This window comes from Leptopilina heterotoma, unplaced genomic scaffold, assembly GCF_015476425.1.
Source record: "Leptopilina heterotoma isolate Lh14 unplaced genomic scaffold, ASM1547642v1 Lhet_246, whole genome shotgun sequence".
NCBI lineage: Eukaryota > Metazoa > Arthropoda > Insecta > Hymenoptera > Figitidae > Leptopilina > Leptopilina heterotoma.
In genome coordinates, this window is record NW_025110962.1 from 462,940 (window position 1) to 475,719 (window position 12,780).

General features: G+C 25.1%; 4 protein-coding genes and 2 long non-coding RNA genes across 7 annotated transcripts in view; 3 read left to right on the top strand and 3 right to left on the bottom strand.

The window, feature by feature from the left end:
- Window positions 1-12,780, top strand: part of LOC122503168 (polypeptide N-acetylgalactosaminyltransferase 2-like) — a 399,229-nt gene that overhangs the window by 253,909 nt on the left and 132,540 nt on the right. The window lies entirely within an intron of this gene.
- Window positions 1,599-4,138, bottom strand: LOC122503169 (antimicrobial peptide 1-like). 2 transcript variants are annotated; one of them, XR_006301713.1, is made up of 2 exons: window positions 3,944-4,138; window positions 1,599-1,932 (listed from the first exon to the last, which is right to left on the bottom strand). XR_006301713.1 is itself a non-coding variant. In XM_043613614.1 (2 exons), exons 1-2 carry the CDS (start codon window positions 2,026-2,028, stop codon window positions 1,726-1,728), a joined length of 225 nt encoding a protein of 74 aa, XP_043469549.1. In that variant the 5' UTR covers window positions 2,029-2,051; the 3' UTR covers window positions 1,599-1,725. The 2 variants fall into 2 exon arrangements, 1 of the variants encoding a protein (XP_043469549.1); XM_043613614.1 differs by lacking the exon at window positions 3,944-4,138 and adding an exon at window positions 2,011-2,051.
- On the top strand, window positions 4,229-7,425 carry LOC122503175. Its single transcript, XR_006301714.1, has 2 exons — window positions 4,229-4,412; window positions 7,023-7,425. It is a non-coding gene; the product is annotated as an uncharacterized LOC122503175 (long non-coding RNA).
- On the bottom strand, window positions 7,877-8,374 carry LOC122503176. The gene is made up of 2 exons (XR_006301715.1): window positions 8,310-8,374; window positions 7,877-8,177 (listed from the first exon to the last, which is right to left on the bottom strand). It is a non-coding gene; the product is annotated as an uncharacterized LOC122503176 (long non-coding RNA).
- Window positions 9,268-9,910, bottom strand: LOC122503172 (antimicrobial peptide Alo-2-like). Its single transcript, XM_043613618.1, has 2 exons — window positions 9,845-9,910; window positions 9,268-9,550 (listed from the first exon to the last, which is right to left on the bottom strand). Exon 2 carries the CDS (start codon window positions 9,534-9,536, stop codon window positions 9,360-9,362), a length of 177 nt encoding a protein of 58 aa, XP_043469553.1. The 5' UTR covers window positions 9,537-9,550; window positions 9,845-9,910; the 3' UTR covers window positions 9,268-9,359.
- Window positions 10,067-12,053, top strand: LOC122503170 (antimicrobial peptide Alo-2-like). Its single transcript, XM_043613615.1, has 2 exons — window positions 10,067-10,134; window positions 11,775-12,053. Exons 1-2 carry the CDS (start codon window positions 10,132-10,134, stop codon window positions 11,967-11,969), a joined length of 198 nt encoding a protein of 65 aa, XP_043469550.1. The 5' UTR covers window positions 10,067-10,131; the 3' UTR covers window positions 11,970-12,053.

Below are 12,780 nucleotides of genomic sequence, written 5' to 3' on the forward strand. Positions count from 1 at the left end.
GTAAAAATAGCAAAGGATCCAATACCGAGCCCTGTGATCTACAAAAGACGAAAACTTTTACTGAATATCTCAAATTAGTCTAAAATTAATAATAATAATAATTGAGTTTCTTGATTCAAAAGCTAGACATGAAGAATTTAATTTGAAAATGATCTACGACATTTGATTCTTGACGAAAGATGTACTTTCTTATAGACTGTATTATTACTTTTTAAAATTTAATGTCATTGAAATTTTGTAATTGGTTGTTACCCAATGAAACTGGTTGATGTGTTAAATTAAATAATCAAAGTGTAAAGAAAAATCAGAATAAAAGAAATAAAAGGAACATCTGGTGACACATAGTGTCAGATTGAACACAGGTGCTAAAATTAATTCTTTGTGAGTTTAATTGGCAATTCCTTCATACCATTTACATATTTTGATAAACACACAGCTTATCATTTGCACTTGTTAATTAGAATAAACAAATAAACAATATCTGTCCTTAAATACTAAAGATAGAGTCAATAGTTTTCTAAAAGAATGATAAGATAATAATCATAAAGTTAATTGTTAAACATAAACATAACAATCAATATTTGTACTATCACTAGAGCCACATGGGCGTGCCTTTCATCAAGCTTATCTTTTAGTTTATTCCCAAAAAAGATAATTAAAATAATTATTTATCAGTAAAACCTTTTAAGTAATAAGTTAATAATCCATTTAATGTACAGCTTACGTTTCACTTTATTGAATTTCAAAATTTGAACCTGAAACTTAAATGTGAATTATATTTTTTACTAAAATCAAAGTATTTCAAAAAAATGTAGTCAACGTTGGGCCTTATATAATCAAGGTGAGGTTATACTTCTTATTTAAAAAATAGTGGGGATCCTACCTTGACGAAGGTCCAACCGTGACTATGTTCCCCTATAAAAAACAAAAATTATAAAAAAATGTATACGGAAAATAAATATATAAAAAATGGTATAAAAAATAAACATTGAATAAACTTTTACGTCCTAATAAATTGTTTCACTACTATTCCGAAAAAAAACGATATTTAAAAATTACATAAAAAAGTAATTGTTTTATGTATTTTTTGAAGCGTTGACAAATTTTTTACACGACTAATAAAAATGCGGGACAAAAAAGAAATCGATTTTGTACAAGAAGAAGAAAAAAAAGCAGGAATTCTAATTTCACATTATAATTAATCAAAGGGGAAAACCCTTTGGGTCTTGGATCGTGGTTACGTTCCATTTTACAAAACAGAAACTGCCTTCGGGTTTTGGTATCTGCATAAATCAGGTCACATGAAACAATGGGGTAAAGATGTCTTGTTTCAATATTTATTGAAGTTTCAATACCATAGCCGCTATTGTTGGCCTTCTGCTTTGATGAAAACGATACATTAAAGTCATTATTTGCAGTTTCATTTTCTTCATGTTAAATATCTCAGAAATAGTGTGATTACATTCATAAATGTTATTTAGTTAGGTAATTACAAATAATATTCCATTATAAATAATTTTGCATTAAAAACAATTTTTTATTTCTTTTACATATTCAGACATAAAGAAAATTTTATTCTACATTAAGATAAATTTGAAATAAAAATTTACAACGTTGAATATAATTTAGAATTTAAAGAAAAAAAATTCGATCTGATTCATATTTGAAAATTTTAAAAGTGAAAAATTTTAATAAAACCTTATTTTGAGTTTTAATAGATAATTATTATCGGCAAACTCCAGCTACCCATCCTTCTTCTTTATAACAATTTCCCGTACAACATGGAGGCCATGCCCAAGGCTGACATCCAAGTCCAGTTTGGAGACATCTCGGTTGTGAAATTGCCGGCGAAGCCATCATTAAAATTACTCCAATCAATAGCAACAATAGGCTGTAGAATTTGAAGCCTGCCATTTTATGTCCTGCCTCCACCTATTAAATTCAATATCATCAATATTTTTCTCAAACAATAGACACTTTTTTCCAAAAAAAAAACAATCGCCTACATACACTGATAGAAGAATCCATAAAAGAAAAAGAATTTCAAATTTCTAAAAATTCAATATTTTTCAATTTATTTTTTGCCAAACAATAGATAAAAAAAACAATTGTTTTTGTCACTATCGCGAACTTTCTTTACAAAGAGCGAATGATTAGACAAAAACTAGAAAAAATAAAAAAAAAATTAATGTAAAAAATGAAAAATAAATTTTTTGAAAATTAAAACATTTTAAGAAAAAAATGTATAGTTTTCTTCTTAAAATATTTGTGAATATAAAATAAGAATTAGAAAAAATTTTGAAGGAGAAAAAATAAAAATATTTTACTCGCTGGCTAAAGTTGTCTCTAGTGAAGATTACCGTTGCACTGAATTCTTTCCGAAAAAGAACAGAGTATTTAAATGCATCAAGGAAATTAAATAAGAAAAAAAACTGCAAACATTTCATATTTTTCTAAAGTGCGAGAAAATTTTCCTTGTTTTTATTTCTTCGGGGGGATAATTCGCATTTTTAAAGTGTTTGCTGTAGGTTAACTAGGGCTTCAACGAGGATCTAACTCGTTTTCCTAGTTACCGATAATTTTATTCATTCACTTTCATATATTTATTTAAAAAATTTATTTATTTATAAATCACCTGGGACAAATTAAAGCTATTAATGTCTAATCAATTTTTTATTTATTTACGTTTTTATTTAATGATAAGTAAATAAAAACGTAAATAAATTTATTCATTTTTTTCTCTTTACAAATTTTTTTTAAAATACGCAAAAAAAACGGTGACAATTTTTTTTTTCAAACGGACGACTAATTGTTAAATGAATTAAAAGTCATTTTGAATATAAACGATTATTTCTCTTTAAACAGGAAATAAACGAGAAAAATTGTTTTTTTGAAATACATTTAATGCAAGTGTCAAAACGTTTTGGAGCAACAAGTAATAAAATCATTGTCAGGTCTTTTTTGTTTTATAGAGTTATATTCACATACACATACACACATACAAACAGTAAACTGTTTTCAGACAATATACACGCGATAACATAAATTGGTCTAGAAGCGACACCCTCATTTCTAAAGTACAACGAAACTTGAGTAAAGTTTGACTTAACTTCGTGTAGTGGTTTCATTCGTGACACTTGTAATTTATATAGAGATTTAAATATACTCCTCATACTTCACTTCTTTCGTAAAATAATAATTTCACCTGAACAATGACATTAATTACCATTCCTGTGTGGATTATAAACAGAAAGAAAAACACAACTCTCGGCAAGAAATTCAAATTTAAAATATTCATGTATTTGTAAAGAGTATGAAAAATTTTCTCTTGGAAAAATTCTTTACTCAATATAAATTAAAACTGACGTTTGGTTTTGCTTTTAACATTGACTTTTCTATTTTGACTTCAACATGAAGTTTCACTTTCACTTTCACTTTCACGTTTATTTTAACTTTAACCTTGAATTTTACTTTCACTTTAACTTTGACTTTTGTTTTGACTTTAATCTTGACTTTTACTTTCACCTTCACCCTCACCTTCAACGTGAAGGTGAAGGTGAAGGTGAAGGTGAAGGTGAAGGTGAAGGTGAAGGTGAAGGTGAAGGTGAAGGTGAAGGTGAAGGTGAAGGTGAAGGTGAAGGTGAAGGTGAAGGTGAAGGTGAAGGTGAAGGTGAAGGTGAAGGTGAAGGTGAAGGTGAAGGTGAAGGTGAAGGTGAAGGAGGAAGTCAAAGTGAAGTTCAAAGCCAAAGTCAAAGTGAATTCTAAAGTGATTGTTAAAAAGTGAATGTCAATGGCAAAATCCAATAAAAAGTTAAAATAAAAAACTTACTCCCCTGATTTTATAGAGAAAAAAAATTAGCAAAGTATGCTGAAAATTCTAGTAGCAGTTTAAAAAATATTTTTCGAAAAGATTGAATTTTCGTCTATAGTACAATTAACTTACAATGATTCGAGAAAATTTCAGAAGAAACTCAATAAGAAACTTTTCTCTTCGAATCTAAAGGGAGTTTTTATAAAGTTTGAAGCATTTGGAACTATTTGTACTGACGTAGAGGAAATAACATTTAATTGATGATAAGAAATTTTCTTCACATCCTTCTTGATATAATCTTGTACACACATATGTACTCGTATTGAATGCAGGACATTTTTTTTGTATTTTTTTTATCTAAATTCAGTGATAAGTTAGTGAAGAAAAAATTGTTCAACCCACTGACACAGTGTTTACGATAAATAAAGTGAACGAACAATTGTTTAGTTTCTGGACAAAAGAACAAATATATTTGTTCTCGTCATATTGTTGATTCAGTTGCTTCGGGAGAATCAATTTTCTCACTCGATTCTAGTATAAAAATCATACCCATGGTACTTGGAATTCACTTCTTCTAACTGCGATCTAGTATTCACTTGATGTAAGTAATTTACTTTTATTCATATTTTTGCTAAAAATACTCTTTTTAAAAAAAAAAAATTTTTCTTAAATTTATTGACCCTTTTTTTGAAAAAAGGTCCGTAAAGTCCGTAATTTGTATTTTAATTGAGAAAAGGACGAAAAATTCGTAAATTGTACGATATAATTTGGAGAATTTTATAGAAATTACAAATTATTGCAGAAATAAATAAAATTCTTTTCCGAAATTCAATTATTTTCAAAAATTTTAATAAAATTCTGGGTAAATATTTAATTATTTTCATAAAATAATAGGGGAGAGTCTCCAGTTGTGAGACGGGTTTCATTTTTGACCCGTAAATTGTAAACGGGCAAACGAAATTGTAAATAAAATACACCGATCGAAAGGTAACAGAAATACGCAACTTTTATTAAAAGAAAGTATAGTGTTTCGATGAACTCAAAAAATTTTACGATACATTTTCCGAACACATCGCTTTTTTCAAAAAAAAAAAATGTCTCCAGTTGTGAGACACTCATTAAAAATTGCTAAAATTTAATAAGTTTGACATAAAACGTTATGTTTAGTAGAAATAATTAAATATATTAATAATATATATTATTATATACTAAATAATAATATTTATTTGCCAAAATATGACTATCAAATAAACACAATTTAATAGCTTCAACAAGAGCATTAAAATTGATTTCTTCTAAATCAATTGACTTTTTTCCACTTGACATGCCCAAAAATACTAGAAAAAAGAATCAAAACAACATTTAAATAGTATGCCTGCAAAGTAGTATTTTTTATGCTGCCCAGATGGGTGTTGACACCGTCTCACAACTGGTGATATGCTGTGTCTCACACCCAGAAATTGGCGCTATTTTGAAAAAGGAAAATTAAATTATTTTCAACCGCAGATTGGAACAATGCAATATTGCATCACAAAATATAAGGAAAACACTAAAAGAAAATGCATTACATTTACCTTTTTCAATTAATTAAATTGCAAAAAAAGTACTTTGCATTTATTGAAAAAACGCTTTTTAGTCGATTATCACACACAGTGTTGGTATTTAACAAAAACAGTTTATATATCCGCCTCGGTGTACACGAAATAGTTGGCTCATATAAAAAGAAATGTTTTTATATAAACCAATCGGCTTTTTAATATTGCATGTTAAAAAAAATTGACTGTCTCACAACTGGAGGTGTCTCACAACTGGAGACTCTCCCCTAAAAATTTCACAGGCATTCAATTTCTTCGCGAAAATTCAATTATTTTCATAAATGATAAAATTTTTACAGGAATTCAATTATTTTCGTAAATAATAAAATGTTTTTTTAGGAATTCAATTATTTTCATAAATAATAAAATTCATTGCAGAATTTCAATTATCTTTAATGTACAATTTTAATCAAATTCCTCAAAACTTTTAATTATTCTTAAAAATTTTATTAAAATTCGTCGAAAGAATTCAATGATAAAAAAAATTTATTGATTAAATTATTTATGAGATTTGAATTTTAAGAAACATTCAATTATTTAATAAATTATTTTTCTTCATTACAAATTATTGCAGAAATTTAATTATGTTTAAAAATAATAAAATTCTTCTTAGGGATTCAATTATTTTCAGAAATAATAAAACTTTTCGCAGAATTTCAATTATTTTTAATACAATTTTAAACAAATTTCTTGAAAAATGTAATTATTTTTTAAAATTTTATTAAAATTCGTCGAGAGAATTTACTTATTTAAATTTTATTTGATAAAATTCTTTACCAGCATTCAATTTTAAGAAACATTCAATTAATAAATTATATTAAAATTTATATTTCATTAATTCAATTCCAGTAGAATTTTCTAATAAAAATTTATTTAAAATTGAATTTTAGTTAAAATTTTATATAATAATTGAATATTAAGAGCATTTTAGGATAAATTTTTAGAAATACTTGAATTTAGAAAACGTTTAATTTTAAAAATTGGCAAAATTTTAACTCTTTTAAAAAATTGTCTACAATTCAATGATTTTCAATATCTACTATTTTAATAGAATTTTCTAAAAGAATTAAATTATTTTAAATAAATTTACTTATTTTCATAAATAATAAAAATTTCACAAGAATTCAATTATGTATTTACAAATTTTTTATGAATTTCTTCGCAATAATTCAATTATTTTAATGAATAATAATGTTTTTACAGGGATTTAATTATTTTCACAAATAATAAAACTTTTTGCAGAATTTCAAGTATTTTTAATACAATTTTAAACAAATTTCTTGAAAAATGTAATTATTTTTTAAAATTTTATTAAAATTAGTCGAAAGAATTAAATTATTTAAAAATTTGTTGATAAAATTCTTTATAAAAATTCAATTTTCAGAAACATTTAATTATTCAATAAATTATTTTTTTTTATTTAAATAATTGAATTCCACTTGAATTTTTTATTAAAAATTGATTTGAAAATGAATTTCAGTTAAAATTTTCAATAATAATTTAAATACTTTCACTGCTTCAAACCCTGAATAATGTTAACAATATACTTGGTATTTTTACGATAAAATTTTTATTACCACATTAAGATAATAGTAAAATGCAATTTGCATTTTTAGTCAAAGAAAATCAAAAATGATGAGCTGCAAAATTTTTGGACTCTTCGTGTTCATTGCAACAATTTTGATAATGGCACCAACAACCTTGGCCCAGTGTATTGCCAATAGAAACGGTTGTCAACCTGACGGAAGTCAAGGAAGATGTTGCTCTGGTAATTGCTACAAGGAAGCAGGATGGGTCGCTGGATACTGCAGATAATTCGAATGCGACTTTCCAAAAAATCCTTCTTCAAAAATGTATTTTTCCAAATTATAACATTCGTTTTTAGTCTCGTGTGGTATTTTTTAAACGTACCATTCTTTTGTCTAAATTTGAATTCCAAATTGTATTTTCAATAATTTAAAAATGTAATCAAGTGTTCGCCAAGAATAAATTGTTGTTTCAATTGATTTAAAATGAAAATATTCCTTGTATTGGTCCATTTTTTTATCCTGGCATATTGTTTTCTATTTTTAGTAATAAGAAACAAAAATTTTAAGTTAGAGGGAAAATTTAATACACTTTGTGCTGACGCTTAGAATTAGAACTAGAGTTGTAAACTGACCGGAAAGAAGTGCGCAGTCGGTACCGCGCAACTCGGTCCCGCCTTCCCGAGAAACGGCGCCTGCGCATTATCCGCTCCACTGCGCCCGAGAGCCAATGAACGAACAGCGGACGAGCGACTATATAAGAAGGCGCGTTCAGTGGAGGGGCATTCCTCCGACAGCCGTCTTACCGTTCGGAACTCGGAGGTAAACAATATTAATTATTGACTCTTGTTGATAATATTAATAAAATACTTCAATAATTTAGAAATACTCTTAAACTATTATAAATCAACGTGTTCTGAGGAATGAAAAAATTATACATAAAATATTACTGGAATAAATTTTAATCAACTTTTTTTTAAATGATTTTCAGAATATCCAAAATATAAGTGTCTTAAAACTTATTTTTATTGACAATAACCAGGTTCCCAATTTAGTTGTTTGCTACAAAAACCAGAGCAACAGAGTCCATTATTTCTTCCGCCGTCAGTCCAACTTCTGTCAGGTTCACATCTCTTCCTGCTACGAATACACTGGGCCAATGTTGTTGGTGTCATTATTAAAATTGCAGCAATCAACATAAAGAGTCCAAAAATTTTGCAGTTCATCATCTTTATTTTTTTTCCACTAAAAATTTTAATATAATTTAGCCAAACTATTCTAAATAGTGAATTATTATTTATTACAATTGTTAATAACTGAATTTCAGTCTAAATATTTTTTAATGTTCAACTATGATCAAAGTTAGAAATTACTTACCGAGTGTTAATGATGATGATAATTAGTTAAAAGACGGTTTAAAGAATAAGTAGTTTCTTAGAGTTACGAGGTTTTTATACGTAATTCATATTGACGTGCAATAAACAAAAAATAAATATTGACCTGCAAATAACATTTAATAGAAGATAAAAAGTTTCCCACAACATATATTGATTTAGTGCAAAACATTGTTGCTTATTATTTGTCTTTCTTAATATATTTTTCTCTTTAATTTCTCGGTAAAATAATAATTTCGAGAAAAAAAATTCGTTTTGCATAAACATGCGATTAACCCTCTGAAACAATGTCTGGTACAAAAAAAAGGTAAACAATAACTTAATTTCGAGAGGAAACTTCTTATCTTGCTGTTTCAGTTGCTCTCGGAAAAACAACAAACAATTTTTCCCAAAGTGGATATTTCAGTTTTAAAAAATGCCCATCATCTTCGGAATGTTTACAAACAAAAATGTACTATTTCAAATTTATCTACTAGAAGTTTTGAACCCAAATGAAATGGATGAATTGAATAAAATTTAGTCAGGAATTTTAACCCAGGCGGAGAAATTAAATTCTTTCTAAACCACGTACTTTTTTTGTTCGAAAATATTTCGAGTTTAATTATCAGTAATAATTATAAATTCAAAAATAACTTCACTAAACAAGGAATTATAGGATGTAAAATTCGATAAATATAAATGTGGGTAAAAATTTAAAGAAACGAAATTACAACCAAATTTGTTTATTTCTGATGTAATTTTAACAATAGTTTTTTGCCGTAGGAAACAAATTTTTGAAATTAAAAATTTTAAAATATATTCAAATCACTGTTAACTTAAAAGTATCAAATTGCAACAAATTGATACCAAAAAATGTGGATCAAATAAAAAATTGATCTAAATTTTTTCCATCATTTTGATCTATTTTAGTATCAATTTGATGCTTTCAAGAAAACTGTGAATTGTTTTAGGTATTTAATGAATTTTTTCAAAAAATGTAAAAAAGGTGAATAAATGTTATTTTTTTCACAAGAATCCGGCTTTTTTTGAAATTTTAACGGCAATATCCAGCAACCCAGTTTGGTTCCTTGTAGCAGAAACCAGAGCAGCATCTTCCTTGGCTTCCGTCAGGTTGACATCCGTTTCTATTGGCAATACACTGGGCCATTGATGTTGGTGCCATTATTAAAATGGCAGCAATCAACATAAAGAGTCCGAAAAGTTTCATCATTTTTGGTTTTTTTACTGAAAATTTTAATACATTTCAATTAAATATTGTTATACGAACAGTGAATTATTATTTTTTACAATTACATTTTTTACACATTAAATTTTTTAACAAAAAAATATATATTTTTTAACTTTCAACTAAATAAGTAAAAAATTAAAAGAAACATTTATTTATATATTATTTTATATTTTTTTATTGAAAAAAAAATAGAAAAATGTATGAAAAAAACTTATATTAAAAAAATCACTTTTTTTAAATGAAAGAAAATTAAGTTTTAAAGTTGGATTTAAAAGTTGAAAATTACTTACAGTGAGTGTTGACGATCTGAATGTAAGTACTTTCTTAAAGTTGCAACGGGGTTTTTATACGTGATTGGTATTGACGTACGTGAGGAAAAAACATTTAATAGATGATAAGAAGTTTCCTACACCATATTGATTTAGTGTATAAATAATGTTTTTACTTCATTATATTTATCATTCTAATAATATTTTTTCTTTTTAATTCGTTCGGCAAAATGATAATTTGCCAAATAATTTCATTTTTGCGTAAAACTTGTCATTGACCCAGTGAAACAGTGTTGAGTCAATAAAAAATGGTAAACAGTAAACTAATTTCTGGAGGAAAATTCTTTTATCATTTTGTGTCATTTTTGCTGTTTCTATTGTTTTAGGAAAAACAAACATTTTTTTCTCAAGTAGATTCTATTACTATATAAAGCACATTTCAATTAATAATAAGCACATTAGTTCTTCTTACTGTAAACTTGTTCTATTCTTACTTGTAAGTATAAGAGATTTTGAAATTTGCCTTTTCTCAAATAATCAGAATTTTGAGATCTGTTCTTTAGAAATACTAAAAAAATATTTTTAAAATACAATAGAATATACTGTGGAAAAAACTGTAGAAAATACCATAGAAAATACTATAAAAACTGTCTAAATTTGAATCGGTTAAAAATAACTGATTTAGAAGAAAAAAATCAGTCACTGATTGTCAGTTAAAACTATGATTTTTAAATGATTCAAATTTAGAGGGAATACTATAGAAAATACTATAGAAATACTACAAAAAATACTATAGATGTACTATAGAAATACTATAGAAAATACTATAGGAAATACAATAGAAAATACTACAGAAAATATTATAAAAAATACTATAGAAATACTATAAAAAATACTATAGAAATACTATAAAAATACTATAAAAAATACTATAGAAATACTATAGAAAATACTACAGAAATTCTAGAGGAATAATATAAAAATACTATCTGTAAAGTTTAAAAGTAAAAAATAAAAAATATATTATTATTTATTATTATTTATTAAATAATAAAGTTTTTAAGGGGAGGCATTGATTATATTTTAAAGTATATCATAAAAAAATTATTTAAATCTTCCATAAAATTTTTTTAGTAATTTTTTGAAAGGAAATCAATGGTCAGAAAATATCCTGACACTTTTTGCATTTCTATTTTCATGCCGAATGAAAAAATTAATTTTTACAATTTTTAAAGCATTTTCTTTTTAAAAAACATTTTTTTTAAGTTAAAAATGCTAAAAAATACCATTGTTTTATAATATTATTTTATGGAAACACACTTAATTTTTTTCTAACTAATTTCAAATCATAATTTTTTATATTTTTTAGTTGTACTTGACAATTTTTAAGAATTATAATTTGAAATTAGTTAGAAGCATAAACAAATGAATTTCCATATAAAAAAAAATGGTATGACAATGATATTTTTTGCCACTTTCAATCAAAATTAATATTTTTTTTTTCAAAAAAATGCTTTAAAAATTGTAAAAATTAATACTTTTTTTTCAAAAAAATGCTTCAAAAATTGTAAAAATGAATATTTTTTTCTTTCTCGGTATTTGCTTCAAAGATAAAAAAACATATTTTCTACAAAATTACGGATGGATTTGAAAATCTATAAATTTTTAAGTAAAATAAAAATCCAAAAAGGGTGAGAATATTTTATGACCATATTGAATTCATCTAAAAAATTACTATAAAAATAATTTTATTAAAGATTTAAATAATTTTTATGATATAGTTAAAAATGTAATCGCAATCTCCCATTAAAAAAAATATGAAGAAAAATAGCGAAAATAAAATTTGCTTTTTGACAGTAAAGAAAACATGTGTTTTTAACAGTTATATCATTTATATTATTTACCAAAGTAAAGAAAACAGTTTAGTTCCTAAATTTTTTTGAAATTTTAGTCAAAGAAAAACAAAATGCACTGCAAAATTTTCGGACTCTTCGTGTTCATTGCGACAATTTTGATAATGGCTCCAACTACATTGGCCCAGTGTATTGCCAACAGGAACGGTTGTCAACCTGACGGAAGTCAAGGAAGATGTTGCTCTGGTAATTGCTACAAGGAAGCAGGATGGGTCGCTGGATATTGCCGTTGAAATTATAAAAAAAATCTAATTGAAATTCAAAATGGAAAATAACCGATGGATTATTTGCTTTCTTTACTTTTTTTCCAAAAATTTAGTTCGTTAAATTTTAAATTATATTAATAATAATTATAACTATTTGAAAATTTGAATAAATTTTAATTTTCAAAAATTGACTGTAATATCTTAAAATAAAGTATACTCAAAATAAACAAAATTTCTTTATTTTTATCCTCTTTCTTTGAATACAATGATAAAAAAATATAAACAAAGAAAAATAAAAATATAAAAAAGGAAGAAAATAAAAAAAAATTACAAAGATAAATTGATTTTACAAAAATTAATTAACTTAAAAAAGTAATTTACAAAATACTATAATATATAATTAATAATCTCTTTAAAATAATTTATATTTTAAATATTTTTAATATTTTGACCAAGTGTTTATGTAATTTTATTATTCGAGACCTGGTGATGATGGCGAACCAGTCCATCGAAACATTGTCAAAAAAAAAATGAAAATATTGTATCTTTTAATTATTTTTTCCTTAAATCAAATATATATTATTAATTATTATTAATAATCGTTGCATTCTGGTAATCTGTTCGCAGTTTAAAGTTAGTTGTTGTTTGCTTTTTTGTTTCGTGTTTAATAATTGAAATTAAACATTTAATTATTGAATTTTATTTAAATTTTGGAAAATAATTCAATTCTATTAAATTTTTTTATAACGAAGTAAGAAAAAAAATTTGAATTCCTTAGTGAAATTTTTTTGAAAATAATTGAATTTTACATTTAGAAAAATAAAATATTAAATATTTA

Bases quoted from the DNA above. Each gene is read 5' to 3' on its own strand.
- LOC122503172 (XM_043613618.1), bottom strand. From the start codon at position 9,536: ATGATGAAACTTTTCGGACTCTTTATGTTGATTGCTGCCATTTTAATA.